The sequence below is a fragment of the Micropterus salmoides genome, unplaced genomic scaffold (genome assembly GCF_014851395.1).
Source record: "Micropterus salmoides isolate LMB-PRFRI ecotype aquatic unplaced genomic scaffold, ASM1485139v1 Ms_hic_scaffold_1, whole genome shotgun sequence".
Classification (NCBI taxonomy): domain Eukaryota; kingdom Metazoa; phylum Chordata; class Actinopteri; order Centrarchiformes; family Centrarchidae; genus Micropterus; species Micropterus salmoides.
The window spans coordinates 44422945-44441538 of record NW_024040040.1 but is presented as its reverse complement, the minus strand read 5'-3'; the positions used below and the strand labels follow the sequence as shown (position 1 = coordinate 44441538).

Below are 18594 nucleotides of genomic sequence, written 5' to 3'. Positions count from 1 at the left end.
GGCAATCAAAATGTAAAAACAATATCCATAGCAATGAAGTATTTTAGCTCGGATGTCATGGATTTTTAGTAAATGTCGTTAACTTATTAGCATCATAAATGTTTAATAAACAATGTAATAACTTGTGTAAAGCTTACTCGTTAACAGAGCAAAAAAAAAGCTATTTTGGGCCTTAAAACTGTGCTAACAGTCACGACACAAGATGCTATATGTTTAATGTATATATCTATTTTTTAACTGAATGCTTGTATTGTTAAGAAAATATCACAGTGCTTTGCTTTCACTGTTGAGGATTTAACAGTTATTAAAGAAGCGCTGGTTGACTTTTCAACAAACCAATCACTGCTTTGCATTTGTAAAGACTTGTCTTGACAGCCAATCACAAAGTGGAGTGGGCGGGACCTTGCAGCATGTCACCGCCAGCGCTGCTGCTGGCAAGTAACTGCTGTCGGTTCGTGTGATCCGGTGGCGTATTATTTTCCACAAAATTCAACTTCCAAAAAGAAATTCGCGACTGCCAGTGGTAATACGAGGAGGCTGGTGCGTCGACCTCCATATTCGGTCGAGATTTGTCCTTCAGCTGTTTGGCATTTGACAGCTAGAGTCGGACCAAGCTCGACACAGATTGGGGACATCGTTATTAGCCAACAGTAGCTAACTTGTCCCTACATATCAGCTGCCTCAGCGCTGTATGTGCGGCAATAACATGTCAGCGCCTTTACCTGCCATTGTGCCTGCTGCCCGGAAAGCCACTGCGGCGGTGAGTTAACCAGGCAATAATAAAGTCTGGATAAATAACTACCCAGCTAACTAAATAACTAAATACAAAACTGCTGCCAAATTCTGACACACAATAGGCTGACCCTTCCTCTGCAACTGTGTTTGTTTGGTTTATAACTTTACAGGTGATATTTCTGCACGGCCTTGGTGATACGGGGTACGTGGAGACAGCCTTGCCTTGATTATTATTGTATGTCTTTAATAGATACAAATAGACTTGTATTCAAACTGGTTTCATTTTGTTCCGACATGACAGGCATGGCTGGGCAGAAGCTTTCGCAGGCATCAGGATACCACATGTGAAATACATCTGTCCACACGCGTAACTATTCACAGCAGCTATAACATTACAACAGAGTGTCTGCAAGCGCTGGGAAACTCTTAAAAAGTCTGAAAGCACCTGATTTAAAGGCCTTATATAGTCTTGAATGTCTTGTCTTCCCCTATAATTCTCATAAAAGGGCGTAAATAATCTTGTTGACACTCTGTTTACAGTCACAGCAACATTCATATGTTTTGTGCAGTTAAACCAAATTGTGATGTTACTTTTGTGCAATAATTACAGTCCCACCATGCCTGTTTCTTTGAACATGAGAATGTCCATGCCTTCTTGGTAAGTGTCACAGTATTTGTGCATATTTGAATGTGTATGTTTGTCACATTCACATTTGGCCTCACATGTTTCTTCTCTCCTGTAGGTTTGATATCTATGGTTTGAGCCCAGATGCAGATGAAGATGAGAGTGGTATTAAAAGAGCGTCAGAGAGCAGTACGTCCATACATTTTATTATAACTTTTATGTTAGGAATGTGCTGAGTTACACTGATAGGCTGTTTACGTGCGAGTCAGATTTGATTGCAAGTGTTTTCTTTACCTTCTCTACAGTTAAAGCCCTGATAGATCAAGAAGTGAGGAATGGTATTCCTTCACACAGAATTATCCTGGGTGGATTTTCACAGGTAAGTGTGGCATGTCTGCAGATGATGCGTTACATTACACTGTTTTTACCGGTGATGATTTACAGCTTATGCAATTATACACCACATTGTATTTGAAAAGAAAAGACACACACACACACACACACACACACACACACATAAGTGCAGTCTAAAAGTATAAATGCACAGTTAAATACATTTGAAAAACAAGACTTGAACACTTAATAAAATACTCCAAAACACAGATTTACCATACCATGCTTAGAGGATGTCAAGAACATGGTAGGCAGTTTATGCCTTATGAGTGAAGAAACTCAAAATTTGAAGGAATTACAGTGTTTAATACTGATAAGTATTAGGAGTGTTACCATTCAGAAAACTATTATAGTAACTTGTACACAGTTTAGTCTTCAGTTAATTGTAACCACACAAAGTTGTGTTGTGTTGTAGTTAGGGGGACGCCTCACCACTCACTTAGTGTACAGTACAGTTAGTTCAGTCTCCATCTAAATCCACAACTCTCTTTAGTTATTTAAAGTAAAGCACATAAATCAAACACAATTTAATGAGTGGAAATGGTGTGTAAACTTCAATCAAAAGGTCAACATTTTGGGAAGTACATTTATTATTCGTTTTCTGGTGGAGAGATGGATGAGAAGATCGACACCACTGTCATATCTTGCTTTTAAACTGTATGTGAAGCGAATGCCAGCAGCTGGTTAGCTTAGCTTGGAAACGGGAAAATAGCTAGCCTGGCTCTGTACTAAGGTAACAGCATCCAACCACCTGCATGTCCAAAGCTCATTAACATTTGATCTCCAGTTTGTTAAATCTGTACAAAAACACTATGCAGTTTTACGGTGGGAAATGTGCAGGATTATTTCTTGGCTCTGAGCTTCAGGAGGTTACTGTGCTCGGGCCAAGAAATAGTCCGGCACTTCACCCCCTGAACTTTCAGAATAGATCACAAGGTCAGTACCAAGATGAGAACTTGAGAGATTAGTGATTCAACAAATCAGCTGTCAGTGTTGCTTTGTGCATGTCAAGCTCTGCAGCGACACACACTGTTCGACAGCACTGGACTAGAAGTAATCTGTATGTGAGCATGTAATTACAAATGGACACATCTTTAAATCACAGAGAATAACAACATAACAGTAAGTTTTTTCATGCAATAGAAACCTGAAATTAACTCCAGTCTTTGCTGCTTTGATGCCGATACTTTTAGGATTTTTGTCTCTGTTGATAATAGCCGCAAACAATTTTCAAAAGCTTTGGGTTTGTTCTATCCAGGGCGGAGCATTGTCTCTGTACACGGCTTTGACAACTCAGCAGAAGCTAGCTGGTGTGGTCGCTCTGAGCTGCTGGCTCCCTCTACGCAAGTCCTTCCCTCAGGTAGAAAAAAACATGACGCACACCAGTTTGCACTTGTGCTTTTCTGGAATTGTTCGTCCTCCTGTTTGTTAGTTGAAATTTGACACATTTTAATTGCTCAAATATACATAAATGTCCCCAATGTTCATTTTATTGTGAACTATTCCTTTAATTGAATTTACGGTTTAGGGATATCCCATAGCCAAGTCATAATCTGTCATAATCCAGTAGTAAGAATAATCCTAATCTCTTCTATTCTCAGGCTTCTGCCAGCAGTGCAAACAAGGACATGCATGTCCTTCAATGCCATGGAGATGCTGACCCCCTGGTCCCGTTTTTATTTGGCAGCCAGACAGCAGAGAAGATGAAAAGCCTCATCAATCCAGCCAACGTCACCTTCAAGTCGTATCGGGGTCTACCTCACAGCGCTTGTCCAGAGGTCAGTGTGGGCAAAAGTTACCAGTGCTTCCCGTTAATTAACGAGACCATGGCGGCCCTCCACAGTCTAAATTTGTTCCGACATAGTTATATATATTTTTACACATCTCATAACATTTCAGATGTCTTAACGTTATATTTTGTGGGCACTGCTCCGCACTGCTGTAAGATCATGCTCACACAATTTGGCAACCGACTTGAAACAACCACATTTCTTTTGAGATAACTACAGTAACGTTAACTTTCTGTTTCTGTCACTCGTTCGTGAGAAGGCGATTAAGATAGCTGCACCTAAATTTGGAGTGCACACGTATTCAAGTCTTTATGGTAACTGAAACGGACCAGAGCGAGCTGACAGGGAGGTTAGCGACTTTATCCTGTCAGTTTCTCTCTTTACAAAGACAAGTGTTGCTGTATGAGAGTCCTACCTGAAGAGAGGCTGTGAAGTCTTCATGTTACGCGATACGAGAACCACATACAACATTATTTATCAAATTGGGTCGGACTTGATGAATTTAGCATGAGGATACACATGTGACATGGCCCGGTTTTGAAAATAAGGTACAGGATGGAAATAAGATTAATTGGATTATATTCACAGAAAGTATAAAACATATTACATGTGTCCATTAAAAGAAAAAAAAAAATGTTAGGGAAATTACTTCATAGCCTCATAATTTTGCACCAAATTAATGCTTTTAACTTTAAAATGTACAAACTTTTCTTACATGGAGGTTTGCCCCCGGATCCCCCAAGAAGGTCCGATGGCCCACCCGCCATAGTCTCTTAAAATCCTGTGGGAAACACTGAGTTACATTTGACTCTGGAGTTCTTGTTGCGTTCTGTATTACATACTTAGTTTTATTTTGTGTGTGCAGGAAATGGTGGACATCAAACGATTCATAGAGAAGCAGCTTCCTCCCATCAGTGCTGAATGAACTCTGGAGTAGCCGCACAACCGTACAGCACCGTCTGAGTCCTTTGGGCTTGACGCCAGTGGGACCCCGTGGACTCGAGGAACCACAGACTTACTTGACAATAAAACCACGCTGCTACTCATAGAGCCAGACTTTAACTGGGGCTACACGTTAGCCTGGGAGAGGCATGACTGAAACAATGCTGCATCCTGACCTGGAGCCACACACAGTCCTTAACAGTAGAGTAACAGTAGTTGCTTGATTTTAAAGCTATTTGCCACTGACACAAGCCATTTCCTGTAGGAGACGTATGTATTGGAATAACTAGGGCTATACTTTATGGTTTAATACCTACTATCTCACAATAAATGGCCTGTTGTTAAATGTTCTTTTTTATCAATGTAGCCTATGTGCTGTAGTGCTGAAACAAGTTTATTATTCGATAAATTAACTTAATTTAGGCATTTTATGAAGCAAAAAAGTGTTGTTTCCAGCGTCTCACATCTGAGTCTTTGCTGATTGTAAATCTAATATATAGGGTTTGTTCCGGACAAACCAATTAAAAGACATCATCCTGGGCTTTTTGTAACGCGTGACGGTTGTTTTTCTGTGTTTTTGACATCTTGTATCAAAAGTTAATTCTAATGGAAAGAATAACTTTTTTGCAGCCCTAACGTGAAATATTTCATTAGCTACACAAATCTAAAAATAAAGCATTTTCAAACAAAGCATGTATGCAAAAGTCCTTGCCACAGTGGAACAGGTTTGAATCTGACCTACTGCTGCATGTCATCCTCTCTCTCGCCCACGTTTCCTGTCTCTCTTCGGCTGTCCTATCCACAATTAAGGCAAAAATCACCCAAATAAATTTTTTAAAATACAGTATTACAGCATCTATGAAATCCACATTTGAAGCATTTCCAATAATGTATAATACCATATGAAAGAATATTCTGTGAATGTTGACAACACAGCAAAAACAACATACGATTGTGCTTTATTTAATTTGTGAGAATTCAAATGGCTATTTCACACAAATTTCTTTTTAAATACACAAATATATCAGTGGTCGTGGTCATGTATTCAGTTTGTTTCCCTGTTTTGTTTAAATTAAATATAAATAGGACTAATATCACAGTATTGAAACACACAGACAAGATCTATTTCTGGGTATCAGCTCACTGAGTTGTAAAAACTTTTATCTTTGAGAAGAGCTGAAAGCACCAACATGTGAAGTCGCACCACTCACGTTAGAGCCAAGGTGCTAGTGTAGAAGATCTTATTCCAAGGCACTTTCCTTCCTCTTTGTCCAGTTACTGTTAAATAAAACCTACTAGTTTCTACAAGAACTGGATTATGCATTAAGGCCCACAATATACCTAAATACAAATGCAGTGCTCACAGATACATGCGTTCCCTCATTAAACAAGGTAGAAAAGTGCAATGTCAAGCGCTAGGGAATATATAAAAATATAGATGTGTTCTACTGATGCTGGATCTAGCATTTGTTCTGGTTTGCTCCCAAGTATTTTGGTAAGCTAATCTTGGGAAAATAAACAGCAGTTACAGCTGGATAAAGACCGGTTTTAAGTGGTGTTCATTTTCTTGTCTGCCTTTCTCTAAATAGCAGGACTCCAACAGGAACACAAAACTCCTTCGGGTGGGACGCATGCGCCATTTTGAAAAGCTAAGTGTGTGGCAGTGGAGATCTCTATGGCTCCGGGGGAGGCTCCTCCAGGCTCTTCAGCAGATCTGTGTATGCAGTTGAGTTTATGTAGCGGGGGTACGAGTCTCTCTGCATCAGCGTGTAGATCTGCTGCTGAGCGTCCTCGAACGTCTGTGAGGTCGGCTCCTGCATGTTGCGGTTTATCACCTCTCGAACACGTGAATCCAAACTGACCTGTAGAAGGTGAGCGGATAAGAAGACTGAAGCTCTATTAAATGGAAACACATCACATAGAGACAAAACGAGTGGTGAATTAATTGGTTAGTGGAGGGATAGATAATTGAAGGGTGTGTAGCTACATGTCCGACTTTTGCACTCCTCTCTATTTCATCAGCTCTTTTAGCTAGCATGGATAGCAATAACTCTCAGCGCTCTTTTGCCGCTGAAGAGTCATACGAGGCAGGGGCATACTCCCTCCAGAGCCCCAAATTAAATAGACCCTAATGAGTCTTTGCTATTTTGTCAAGGTGAGGAGGGGACACCGAATTTGGCTTAACTGGCCCTTTAACTTAGGGTGACCAGACGTCCCCGTTTTCTGGGGACAGTACCTGGATGTGATGGCCTGTCCCCGTCTGGAGCTGTCCCCAGAAATGTCCCCGTTTTTAATTATGTGTTAATCATAGACTGTATAAGGTGTTCACAGACCTGAAATCAGATTTACGTGGCCAGAAAGACTGAAAGCTGCATCAGGGTCAAACAGACATAATGTGCAAATAAACATTTATGTCCGTGGTAATAGCAAAGGTATGTTTTTGTGAAACCGTAACATTTCTATTTACGGAATAATCACAATTGTGTCCAAATAAGTGTTTGCAGTTCATAACGTAACCAGGCACGACATTCACATGATTACAGGCAATAATAAAAGGCTGTTGTTGCTGATGGATTATGTGTTTGGTAGGCGTATGTCTAATATCCTTGTTCAAATATGGAAATCAGACTGTAGCCTATAATCATATGACTTACTGCTAAGTTATACATACATAAAACCATGATCTCTTTTGCAATTATCCTTGTGACTCTACATTATTTAACTTGCGGTGTACCGACCAATCCAGTCCTTGTTACCTGTTGAAATACCTTTATATGGCCAAAACAACACATAAAATGCAGTAGTCTGCTTACCAGAAAGTGATTGCAGCCTCTACTTATTGACTGAAAGGTTGTTTCTGCCCTGAAATGACTTGAAATATATTCATGATGGTTATATTTGACAGATTATAAAACCGCAATTGTCCTCCTTTTTTATGTCATGTTTAATAACATGACATACTGACCACCAAACCAAAAATGTCCCCGGTTTTCATTTCAGAAATCTGGTCACCTTACTTTAACTATACGGAGACGCACCCTGTACAAGCTGGTTTTGAGCAGCAAAAGCAGTTTTTGAACAAAATATGTGTATTGTTGGGGGAATAAAATATATGCCAACAAAAATGTTGTAAACTCAGCTTAAAGTGTAGTTCTTCTTTAATTGGTAACTCTTCTTAGATGAGAAGCTAGAGCCAGTAGCATACTGTTAGCTTAACATAAAGACTGGAAACAGGGTCAAACCTCTTTCCAAAGTTCAGAAATACTCTAAAGCTCACGAAGTAACACACTTTAACTTGTTTGTACAATATACAATTAAAGAAAAAAATGTATTCGGACAATTAACGAGCAATTTGAAGATGTCTTCTTGTTTTCTATTATAAAGGGAACTTTTTCTGACAGGACAAAACGATATGAAGTGATTAATCAAGAAAATAATAATCAGTTGCAGACCTAAATGATTATTTTCATTATCACTTGCCTTTAAATTAAACTATTTTGTCCAACCAACAGTCAAAAACCCAAATATTCAGTGTAAATGATATAAAGCAGAGAAACGCAGCAAGTCATTTGCCCTTGATAAATAATCAATTATATGTTAATATTATATCTTAAGCAAATAGTCACCTCTTTAGGGGAAAGGATTGAGATGAAGTCCTCGTATATTTGACGGACTTTCTCCTCCACCACAGTCTTGTTGGTCTCCTTTTTGAGCTCCTCGCAGGCAAGCCAGAACATCATGTTCTCCTCGCTGAACTCTGTCCTCAGGAACTGCCTGAAGCAGCTACGACCCGCTGCACTCTTCATCACCCTTTCAAATGACGTCGTCCAGGAGCGAGCATCTTCCAGAGTAGGCTTCAGGCTTAAAGATAAAACAGAGGATGTATTGGTTCATCGTTATTTAATTCTCACAGTAATGGCACACCGTTGAAATGTTTCGTAGAAAGGGTCACAGTGCTACCTTTCTTCACAGTTAGTGGTTTCCTCTGTTGTGCGCTCAAAAGTGGACCTTTGGATTGTCTCATCTTCACTCCTAACAGTCAAACTGGAAGAAAAAACAAACAAACAGACTTTCATTGATCAACAGGCCATAAATAGCTTGTCAAACTGTTTTGATTTGCCACCAGGATATCGTAGCCGAGCATTTAAAATAACTCCAGAGTCCTTTTATTGTCAGTCTTCCTTACTAAAAATAATGTAGTTGGTAAGAATCTAAAATCACACCTCGCACTAAATTGGCCAAAAGTATGTGGACACCCGAACATTAAATCCCCTGTGTGAGTGATGAGCATCTCATTCCTTCTGTAACAGCCTCCACTCTTCTCTGGAGGCTTTCCACAACATTTTGGGATTTCTGCTTCCAGTTCATCCGAAAGATGTGGGATGGCATTTGGGACAGGGGAATTTAAGTTCTTAAGCACCAAACTCCAAAGATAATTTCTATGGATCTCACTTTGCACATGGGGTCAGTCAGATTGTATAAAAAATATAAGATTTCCTTTAAGGAATAGTTTGACATTTTGGTAAGTGCAATTAGCTTCCTTGAAAGTGGGATGAGAAGTTAGATGCCATTCTATATCTGTTTCTCAATCTGCGTTCTTGTCTGTAACTGTGTTCTTGTGGACTTGCGAACGTCATCAGTCGCAGCTCAAGCACTGTTCCAATTCAAAAGTCTGCATCTAGCCAACTACAGTCAAATACCCAGTATGTTCTTGCTCCACCCGTTTTACCGATTATGCATTGATGGTGACTTGTGTGGACTTTCGATAGCCAAGTATCCCAGAATGCATTGCGCAGCAACAAGCGGAAATAGCAGAGAAAACCCATAACTGTAAGTTATATATATATATATATATATACTGCTGTTATTGTGTCATGTAATACCGTTTTAAGAGGTTTTCATGTGGGAATATAGTTGTTTAAACTCCAAATTTGTGGTCGATTTCTGAAGATATGCAGAATGCAGATGCAGAATGATGCTCTGGTCCCTGGAAGTTTGTACTCCTGAGCCAAGCTTGCAAAGTCCGAGCTTCCAAGTACAGAAGTCCGAACTTGGGGAACTCAGTATTGAGAAACAGCTTATGTCTGTATGGAGCTAGAGCCAACAGATAGCTTAGCTTAGCACAAACGAGGAAACAGCCTGTCTTTGTAGGTAACAAAAGATGCCTACCAGCACCTCTACAGCTCAGTAATTAACATGCCATATATATTTTGTTTAATCAATACAAAAACCAAAAGATTAAAATTTACACTTCATGTTTTTTACAGATAGAAAGGCCGGGACAACCGGGGTTTGAACCCGGGACCTTGCTGTTAGGCCATAGTGCTATCCATTGGTCCACCGTGCTGCCCGGCAAGAAAACAAAAGTGTGTTTCCCAAATTGTCTAAAACTATCCCTTTAAATAGAAGTAAATAGTGTAGCCCAAACGATGAAAAACAGTCTAACACCCAATCATGCACTTAGTTTCTATTGGCCTGTTGTACCACATGTTGTTTCATGTCATTTGAAATAACAACTACAGTAGATTCAGGATGATCTACTGGGAACGGTGGTGTAAATAGTAAAGTGTGTCAACTGTACACACCATCCTGAGGGAATCCCCTGTGCGTAATTAAAATGGCCCTAACACCTCATGTAGCAGCTGGCTGCAGATTAATTGGCTCAGGTAAGAGTCCATTGCGAGCCAACCCATCTGGGAATGTGGCTGTTGTAGCTGTGCAACAATTAGACGGAATTGATACAGATGTAGAGACAAAAACGTATCACTCATTCCCAGTGGAGTGAATTAACATGGCCGTGTTCTGCACACAGCAGGTTGGCTGTTCTCAGAGGAAGCGCAAGTAAAACGTTCATGATTCCAAAGCAGATTAAAACCCAGAGGCTTCCATCCAATGAGATCCAGTGTGGGTTACAGGACCACCGTGTTTCTGTTTTTCTGGGATGATGGCGTGGGCTGTGGTGATAGTGTTGAATGAGTGGGAAGATGGAGGCCAAAAGGAAGTGGTATTCACTATTGAGCTGCCACTACCAAATGAGGGACATCTTCCATCTTCATTTAGTGCATCACAAATGCATAATGTGTTATTTTCCACTGGCTTTTCAAAAAATCCTCTACAGACTGGTTACGAATTTGTGTACCAGATAAACGAATAGCTGCCAAGAAACACGGCGTGTTGTTCTGCACCTTTAACTCGCACATGATAAAAATATTCCATCTACCAGCTTTTTTGAAAGTTTTCTCGCATTAATATATATTAATATCAACTCTCAGATGTTGGAAATTAAGATTATATTAATGCACCACATAATTCTACAACTTGCCCTTTGGACTGCATGAAAACACAGCCTAAGCATATATTGTGTGGCAAAATTACAGTAAAGGCCTGAAACATGCACTTAGAAATCTAAAGGGAGAATAGTCTATTGCAAAATAAATAGTATATTGCAAAGGTATTGGATTAATACAGGTAGAAATAGACAGCACAACTGACATTATTATGCATAATGTGTTATATAAACTCCCATCAGCCATCAAGGACAGGCAGAGATATGAATTGTTAAGTGTATGATGAAAAATTATATCTTTTATGATTAAGAAATCAAACCTGCATAATTATGGTTACATTTTCAATCCAGTCATATACTAGGTAGTCAGAATGGTGTATCATACAGGCTATTGCATTTAATAATCTATGCTACAATAGAAAAGTTTGTACTGTAACACTGACTTCACTGTCACTTAGGGGTACTGACTGCCTAAAACAGAGTAAAGCATGTTGCCTACACCTGCAATATTGATTACTTTAACCATCAATTAATCTACAGACTATTTTCTCATTTCATTGATTTATTATTTTTTCTAAAAGATTGTAAAGAAAAAGGCCCATCAGTCCCACAGTCTAAGGTGACACCTTCAAATATCTTGGTTTGTTCAACCATTAGTCCAAAACCCAAAGATATTTAGGCTAATTTACACTGATTTAAAACAAAAAAAAAGCAGAAAATATTCACATTACATTTTTTGCTGTATACGTACTAATCAATTAACCCGACTAATTCCTTCCACTCTTGTTTGGACTTGAATGCCTCTGTGTTTTATTTTACTCCATGAAAAAATGCTTACCCTTTCTTTCTCTGACATATGGTTCAGCAACTGCATAATCTGACTTCATGAAGAAGAAGAGGTATTTCCATTTGTGTGTCTAAAGAGAATGATTAAGTTTAGTGATGAAAATGAAGAATAAGCCAGTATGTGTTATAGCTAATGGATGGATGACAGCAAATTAGCAGCCAAAACTATAATTTCAACCCAGAATGTGTCCAGTTATGTCAGTAAATCATTACATTTAGAAGGCTACACACAACGCAGTATATGGGACTTGGACCACGTCTCCACCACCCCCAGCCCTGCTGTGTGAGCGGCAGTGTGGTGTCATTACCAGGAGCAGCTACAGCAGCAGCACCAGCAGAAGCAGCAGGCGTTTGAGGCGTTGGTAGGGGTGTTTCCCATTCTGTGGTGCGCTTGGAGGACACTGGCAGCTGCTTCCTGAGGAACCTGCATCTGTCTCTTACGCATCTCCACCCGCTCTGAGCCCATGGACTGCGAGGAGAAGACGGGGAGACCGCGTGTGAGAGCGTGGCTGGATGGTTATTACCGCATTGAGCATCACGAGATCCAAGGGATCACAAGACATTAAAAGATCTGTCAGGAGGCGCGTAGAATCCAAGAAGGCCTCCATCCTCATCACGAGAGAATGCCTCGACCCTGGTCGATAAAGCAATCAAACATGATCAGTGATATCCTGGAATCCTGTAAAATGACAGCGGTTATTGCCAAATATAAACAACAGTATCTGAGGTAGAGGGAAACGTGTCTTGCGGAATGCAGCATCGGGACGCGTGGGGTCAACTTCTGTGCGATGCAACCTCAATAATCGACATGTTTGAATCCATAAACAAGGCGTTTAGGTTCAGATATCGCAATGCAAACAGCTCGAGAAGCCAATGGCAAATGTCCTACCGGTTTGTTGGATCATGCTGAATGTGACAAAACCAAATTATGATGATCATCAACCGCCCTCCTTCTCCTCCTCCTCCTCCTCCTCCTTCTCTCCTCTCCTCTCTGTCTATGAGGGATGAGCAGTAATGATAGCGACAAGGCGTTACTCTGGGACCGCAGCAATCGCATCCATCAGTCGCATCCTCGGGAGGACACACACACACACACACACACACACACACACACACACACACACACACACACACACACACGATGGTCGATTCAAGACAAGCACCCTGAAGCAAGCAGCGTGCAGCCATTTATAGAAACATAATGAAATTAGTACTTGATCAGAAAAGCTGATAATTTACAGTCTAGATTATTATTTTTTCCTTTCAAGGCAAAATGCCGCACATCTGCTAATATTCACATTTGTATATTGAGCGATATTATCATTTTAATGCAGATGACAATATACACGAATTGAGGATGAATACTATTATTTCTGCTCGCCAGAGTATCCAGATAAAGATGCTCCAGCCTCACTGGATCCTGGAATTCATCCGCCAAAAAAACACACGAGGGATTATAATGATTTTATTACCCACACTGTTCACAAGTCAAATATAAATGTGTACTCACTGTGTCACCATGAGTGCCAGAATACAGGTGATATTTGACTCGATCACATCCGTCTGCCTCGACCTGACACAAACCAGTTGGTTTCCTCTACTCGGTTACGCGCATGCGTTTCCCTGCAAGTGTGAAAAGATTTTTCTAACTGGCAGAACACAATGTGCGCTGTTTGTTACAGCAATGGCTTCTCCAGGACAGACTGACTCTGCCAGACCATTGCATAAATGCACAAATAATATTTAGATTTCATGTTACTGATTACAGTTTGGAGATAAGCTGCGGCTGATGTATTATCAGTGAACTTTATGATATTGGGACCATTTCTAGTGACGTAAATGATGTAGAAATGTTTTTCCCCTCTTTTTTTTGCCGTTCCATTTAAACCACATACAGGATCGTTCATAAAACTGCATGAAAATATGCTAATGTATAAATACTGTGAGGTAATTCTTGCTTCTTGACTGTCAAGTTTGGAAATGCATTCCTCTTAAATGGGTAGATGGAATTTAGTTCCATACGCCAAGGCTCTGAATAATTCACCTAAACATCTGGAAAACCCCAGTTCCGCATCTGCAGCTTCCCCTCTCCTGATGCGCCCAGGAATCCCAGTGCCGCTGGTGTCCAACAGAGGGCAGTGGTGTTCCAACTAAACTCGGTAGTGCTTGCTGGGACCGCAAAGGATGAAGAAAACATGTACAGAGCAAGTCAAGAGAGCTACAAACTTGACCAAGTAAGTGCTAATAAAGATTCTTCAGCCTGAATTATAACCCAAACGCTGTATGGACTCTGTTTTGCCTTCAGGTGTGTACAGGTGCAGGGCTGGAGACATTAGAAATAGCATACTGCTGTTGTGGAATGTTTAATTTTTTTTTAGTCCTTTCTATTATATATCTTATCAATTTTATCTGCCCACACAAACATCTAAATGCTGCTGGAAATTAACTCATAATACTCAAGTATACTGAAAATAATAATACTTTACCAGAGTATTTCCATTTTATGCTGTTTTTTTTTTTACTTCTTCTCCCCTACATCTATCCGCCAGCTGTAGGTCTATTAGTAGTTGCTTTCAAGAGTTATATTTTGCCCAAATATTACAGATTCATTTCCAACCTTTTTGGCCTCTTTGGGCACCACTGGACTCAATTCCCTAAGTATATATGAAATGGTTCAAACTAGCTCCACCTCGACCAGCTACAACAGTAAAATGCCAAAACTTAATGTAATGTATACTGTAATATGAGAATATACTCAGTCACAGGGGCCATTTTTCAGCAGAAGCAATATTTTCATATTTTATATGTTTTGGTGACACTTTTTTTTGCCATTGATTATATTAAAATCTTGTCAAGTAAAGGGTCATTTTCCCACTACTGGAACAGCCTTAAATAACCTGTCATGTGTAATTTCTGTTTCTGTATGCAATGTAAAAACTCCTTCTCAGATCATTAAAAAAACCCATATTCCCAGAAAGAATTCTGTACTAAGACCCCTTCTACATGAGGAGTAAATTGAACTTGGGATATATATATATATATATATATGTAAAATCCCCCTCTCACCCCTTGTGGGGGCATCCTTGCGCAGTCTGCACCTGAGGTCCTGCCTGGTGTGGTAGACCCCAGCCTCTATTGATCTTGTACTGAGTGCCTGTTCTTGTGCCGCCATGATTAGTGCTTCTGTGCTGTCCTTCAGTCCAGCCTTTTCCAGCCACTGGTAGGATTTCTTGATATCAGCCAATTCTTCTATTTGTCTGTGGTACATGCCGTGCAGCAGCATCTTCCTGATGTTCCCCTGGATCTTTGTCATTTCATCCTGGACAGTGGTGTTGACACTCACTAGCCCTCGGCCTCCCTCGCTACACTTGGTGTACAGTCACAGGGTGCTGGATTTGGGGTGAAACCCTCCATGCATTGTGAGGAGCTTTCTTGTCTTGATGTCAGTTGCCTCTCTCTCTCTCTATATATATATATATAAAATCAAATCAAGTACATCTTCTCATTCCTGCTCCCAGAGTTCATTGCACAGCACAACTTGTGAAATGAGATTATCCACTGCAGCTGAAGTTGCAAATATGACATTGGAAATATGCTAAATGGTGATTGTAGCAGAGGAGGAATATCCATCCCCTCCACTTTGTATGTGTGACACAACTATAAAACAAATTCACTAAGTCTCTTTTTCTGAGCCCTTATCATAAATCACAAATCTTGTAGCTGTAGTAGTAATCTTTGACGGGGCCTGGCTCTTTATTATAAACTGTCAGCAAATCCAGCTCCACTGTATAATTTCTAAATTCAATATGGTATCAATTTCAGAGCTTGCATCCTTGCACAAAACAGATCCAGCCTTCCAAAACACAATCAGTAAATCATCCAGCCATGCTGAGTGGAAATGTGCAGGTTCATTCACTCTGGTTATTATGTTTCCCATTTTCCCAGTAAGGAGCTCGATTCATTACACGTCATTATTCCTGCTTTGGCAGAGAGTAAAAATCTTTTAATGAGTTGAAACGTCATTGTTTGTCACTAATTTTTTTTGCGCTGTAATTTAAAGTAGAGTTACGTACTGTGAGCCTCTCTCTGGAGTTTATCTCAGAGCCACAGAGGTTTCCACTATAATGGCTCCTGTCCCTTTTTTATCCGGTTGATTAAAAGACTTTCTTACACTGCTCCATAACTTGGCTGGTCATGCTGGACTGTTGCATATCTGAGTGAGAGGGAAGGCAGAAAGAGCCTGCAGGGCGCCGCAGGGCTCTGCTGCAGAAAAATAGTTGGGGAAGGCGAGGACACTTGGATATGTCCTAGGTTAAATCACATCCACTGTTTTGACATATTTGGTTTCATTTGGAGAGTTTTCTCAGACCGATTTTATCAATCTGACTTAGTAGGAACAGGTCATTAACTATGAGAAGAGAATGACGGAGAAAAGGTTGTAGCAAGAAATGTGGTAATGTGAAATGGACACTTTCTTTCAAACCCCTTTATTTAGTATTTATAAGCAGCACATAAACAATTAATACATCATATAGACATGAGGACATGGTTATAAATGTATTTTCCCAACAACTATAACTTTGTGTGTTATATATATATTTATATATCGTGGCATATGTATGTGTACAAACTACTATTATATTATTATGGTCAAGAATGAAACTTGAAGCTCTTGCTGAGAGTTATATGAGGCGATCGATGCCACTCTCATATCTACAGTCTCATATCTACAGTTAAATAAAAAAATACAGACAGCAGACACTTAGCTTAGCATAAAGACAGGAAACAGCTAGCCTGGATTGATCCAAAGGTAACAAAATCCCCCCTTCAGCATCTCTAATGCTTACCAACTGTCGTTCCCAACATGTTAAAGGTGTAAACATGGCAGTTTGACATTTTGCAAAGGAAGTAACTGCTCCCAGCTCCTGTGCACCAGATATGGATGTTTTATAAGAAAAGCTACTGACAAATACATTGATAAACACTTGTCCTTGAATCTTCGTACCGTGTGTTATAAAACATTTATTTAACCTGCCACTTGTTGGCAGCGGAAACAGGGTGTGAACACAACACTGAGATCTCATCACCTTCTGAGTTGTTTGTAAACACTTACTATTTATACATCCAGCAGTTAAGCAACATTAGCATTCATTTGGAGTTGTGTTTGTGTCCACCTGATGAATGCAAGTCCAATATTCACTTTCTTTTAGCTCCGGTTTTTGGTCCCTTCCAACTCCTGAGGGAAATAGCTGCTAAACGCTCCTCGATGTTCACCAGCTAGGTTCTAACTGTGTCTGTCTGCTATTTGGTGCTGAGCAGGTAGTGTACAGTGGGTTTTCTCTGAATACAGTGACCTGCTGCAGCTGAAAAAAACACTGTGTGATGAACCAAAACATTAAAGCTGAGCAATGAGCTGAAACTCGCCGAGGTGAGCCGCAGATTCGGGTGATACTTCTCTGTAGGATCATCATAACAACCTCTTTCACAGTGTCATTTCATTCATTGTTATTATGAAAACATTGCTTTAAGTGTTTGTGTACTATAAATAGGAGCGTTATAGTAAAGTGCTGCTGAAAATAAGCAGTTTTTGACAATATGTTTGTATATTAAGTTTTCATTATAAGACACTGCTGCATTTTGAATCTGGTCTCTGAACTAAATCTCTCTCTCCGTGTAAAATAGTCAAACAAATCTCAGATTAAAATTGTGTTCAGTGTTGAGTTGAGCCTTTTCAAAAATGATCATTCATTGATCAGGGGCGGTTATTTTTCCAATTTAGACTTCTGTGCACATATGGGAACCATTTTGCCACTCTCTGTGAATTGCAGCGAATTTTCAGCTTAACTCAAAAGGAAGTTGATTTGTCATGATTGTAAGCAGCCGCAAGCGACTTTATGGATTGTCATTTGACTGCAGGAGAGAGAGGAAGGAGAGGATGGAACTGAAGACCTCCGACTGCATGCAGCTCCACAGAGTGGCGTCATCATTCAGCTTAATTCACTTTCCTTGTAATAACATTAGGTCTACAGAAGTGTCATAATTTGGCCCCCAGATGTCTCAAGTTTTGGTTACAACTTTTCATAGGGTTCTTTGTCTGTGGTCTGTTGTGACAGGCAGTCAGAGTGAACATCATCCATATGAGTCTTTGCAGCAGGGCGGTGGAAACACGGTGATGAATATTACCTTTCTAGGATTTGCAGGAGAGCATTAAACTTTTATTTTTCATTCAGGAATTGAATTAAAAATGTATGTTGACTGCATTTTGTACAATGTGTGCTCCTTCTGCAAGGTGAATAATGCTTTCTAGTAGTAGTCCCTGCATGTTTACTTGTATTTCTACATGCATAGTGTATTTATTTTCTTATGTTTCTTAAGTATGTCGACAACCAAGCATTACACCCTTATGCGATTGTCATTCCAAAACCATGGACACTTGTCTGCTGCAGTAACTACATCCACCCTGCTGTGAAGGGTTTCCACCAGATTTCTGAACCTGGCTGCAGGAATTTGCTCAGGAGCATTAATGAGGTTAACCACTGATGTTGGGCGAGGAGTCATGCCAGTGCTCTATTGTCTAAAACAGAAGATAAGGGAAGATAAATCTTAGGGGCCACATATGTTTATTCTTTTCTGACTTGTCTTTGACTTAACTTTATTTTTGTGAAATACTGGTTATTTGTACCTCTTTGAGCTTCAAAAACTCCTTCAAATGAAACAATCTGAGATGGAAGAAAATCACAACACATGTCCTAACTTGTCATGAGGGGTCACGGGTAGACGTTGATTGATTATAAGGGGTCACAAGCCAAAAAGTTGGAAAAACCTGGTTTGCCCTTTATTTGAACAACATACAGAACAGTCAATAAATCATTCAGACCTTTCTGTTGATTCAGCACAGAAAGCACACAACTAATCAACATGCTAGAGCATTTCAATAAATTCATGTCTTTATTCAGATTTTTGGGGGAGTTCATCTA

The 18594-nt window shown here is 40.0% G+C and overlaps 2 protein-coding genes across 4 annotated transcripts; one reads left to right on the top strand and one right to left on the bottom strand.

The window, feature by feature from the left end:
* Nucleotides 1–398: 398 nt before the first annotated feature.
* Nucleotides 399–5175, top strand: lypla1 (lysophospholipase 1). Its single transcript, XM_038730217.1, has 9 exons — nucleotides 399–760; nucleotides 906–937; nucleotides 1037–1102; nucleotides 1346–1393; nucleotides 1479–1549; nucleotides 1666–1739; nucleotides 3012–3113; nucleotides 3355–3531; nucleotides 4409–5175. Exons 1-9 carry the CDS (start codon nucleotides 692–694, stop codon nucleotides 4466–4468), a joined length of 699 nt encoding a protein of 232 aa, XP_038586145.1. The 5' UTR covers nucleotides 399–691; the 3' UTR covers nucleotides 4469–5175.
* Nucleotides 5176–5427: 252 nt separating this feature from the next.
* On the bottom strand, nucleotides 5428–13223 carry LOC119911358 (regulator of G-protein signaling 20). 3 transcript variants are annotated; one of them, XM_038730228.1, is made up of 6 exons: nucleotides 13128–13223; nucleotides 12507–12688; nucleotides 11926–12251; nucleotides 8446–8529; nucleotides 8112–8346; nucleotides 5428–6347 (listed from the first exon to the last, which is right to left on the bottom strand). In XM_038730228.1, the coding sequence occupies exons 3-6, from the start codon at nucleotides 12081–12083 to the stop codon at nucleotides 6159–6161; spliced, it is 666 nt and encodes a 221-aa protein (XP_038586156.1). In that variant the 5' UTR covers nucleotides 12084–12251; nucleotides 12507–12688; nucleotides 13128–13223; the 3' UTR covers nucleotides 5428–6158. The 3 variants fall into 3 exon arrangements, with proteins under 3 accessions (XP_038586156.1, XP_038586165.1, XP_038586174.1); XM_038730237.1 differs by having other exon boundaries at nucleotides 11926–12086; XM_038730246.1 differs by lacking the exon at nucleotides 12507–12688 and having other exon boundaries at nucleotides 11926–12086.
* Between the last annotated feature and the right edge of the window lie 5371 nt (nucleotides 13224–18594).

Excerpts from the sequence above, each read along its gene's own strand:
- lypla1 (XM_038730217.1), top strand. The coding sequence starts at position 692 with ATGTGCGGCAATAACATGTCAGCGCCTTTACCTGCCATTGTGCCTGCT. Across the intron at positions 1,394-1,478 it reads AGAATGTCCATGCCTTCTTG|GTTTGATATCTATGGTTTGA; the intron begins GTAAGTGTCACA and ends TCTCTCCTGTAG. Across the intron at positions 3,114-3,354 it reads TACGCAAGTCCTTCCCTCAG|GCTTCTGCCAGCAGTGCAAA; the intron begins GTAGAAAAAAAC and ends TTCTATTCTCAG.
- LOC119911358 (XM_038730228.1), bottom strand. The coding sequence starts at position 12,083 with ATGGGCTCAGAGCGGGTGGAGATGCGTAAGAGACAGATGCAGGTTCCT. Across the intron at positions 8,347-8,445 it reads ACCACTAACTGTGAAGAAAG|CCTGAAGCCTACTCTGGAAG; the intron begins GTAGCACTGTGA and ends TTTATCTTTAAG. Across the intron at positions 6,348-8,111 it reads CAATCCTTTCCCCTAAAGAG|GTCAGTTTGGATTCACGTGT; the intron begins GTGACTATTTGC and ends CACCTTCTACAG.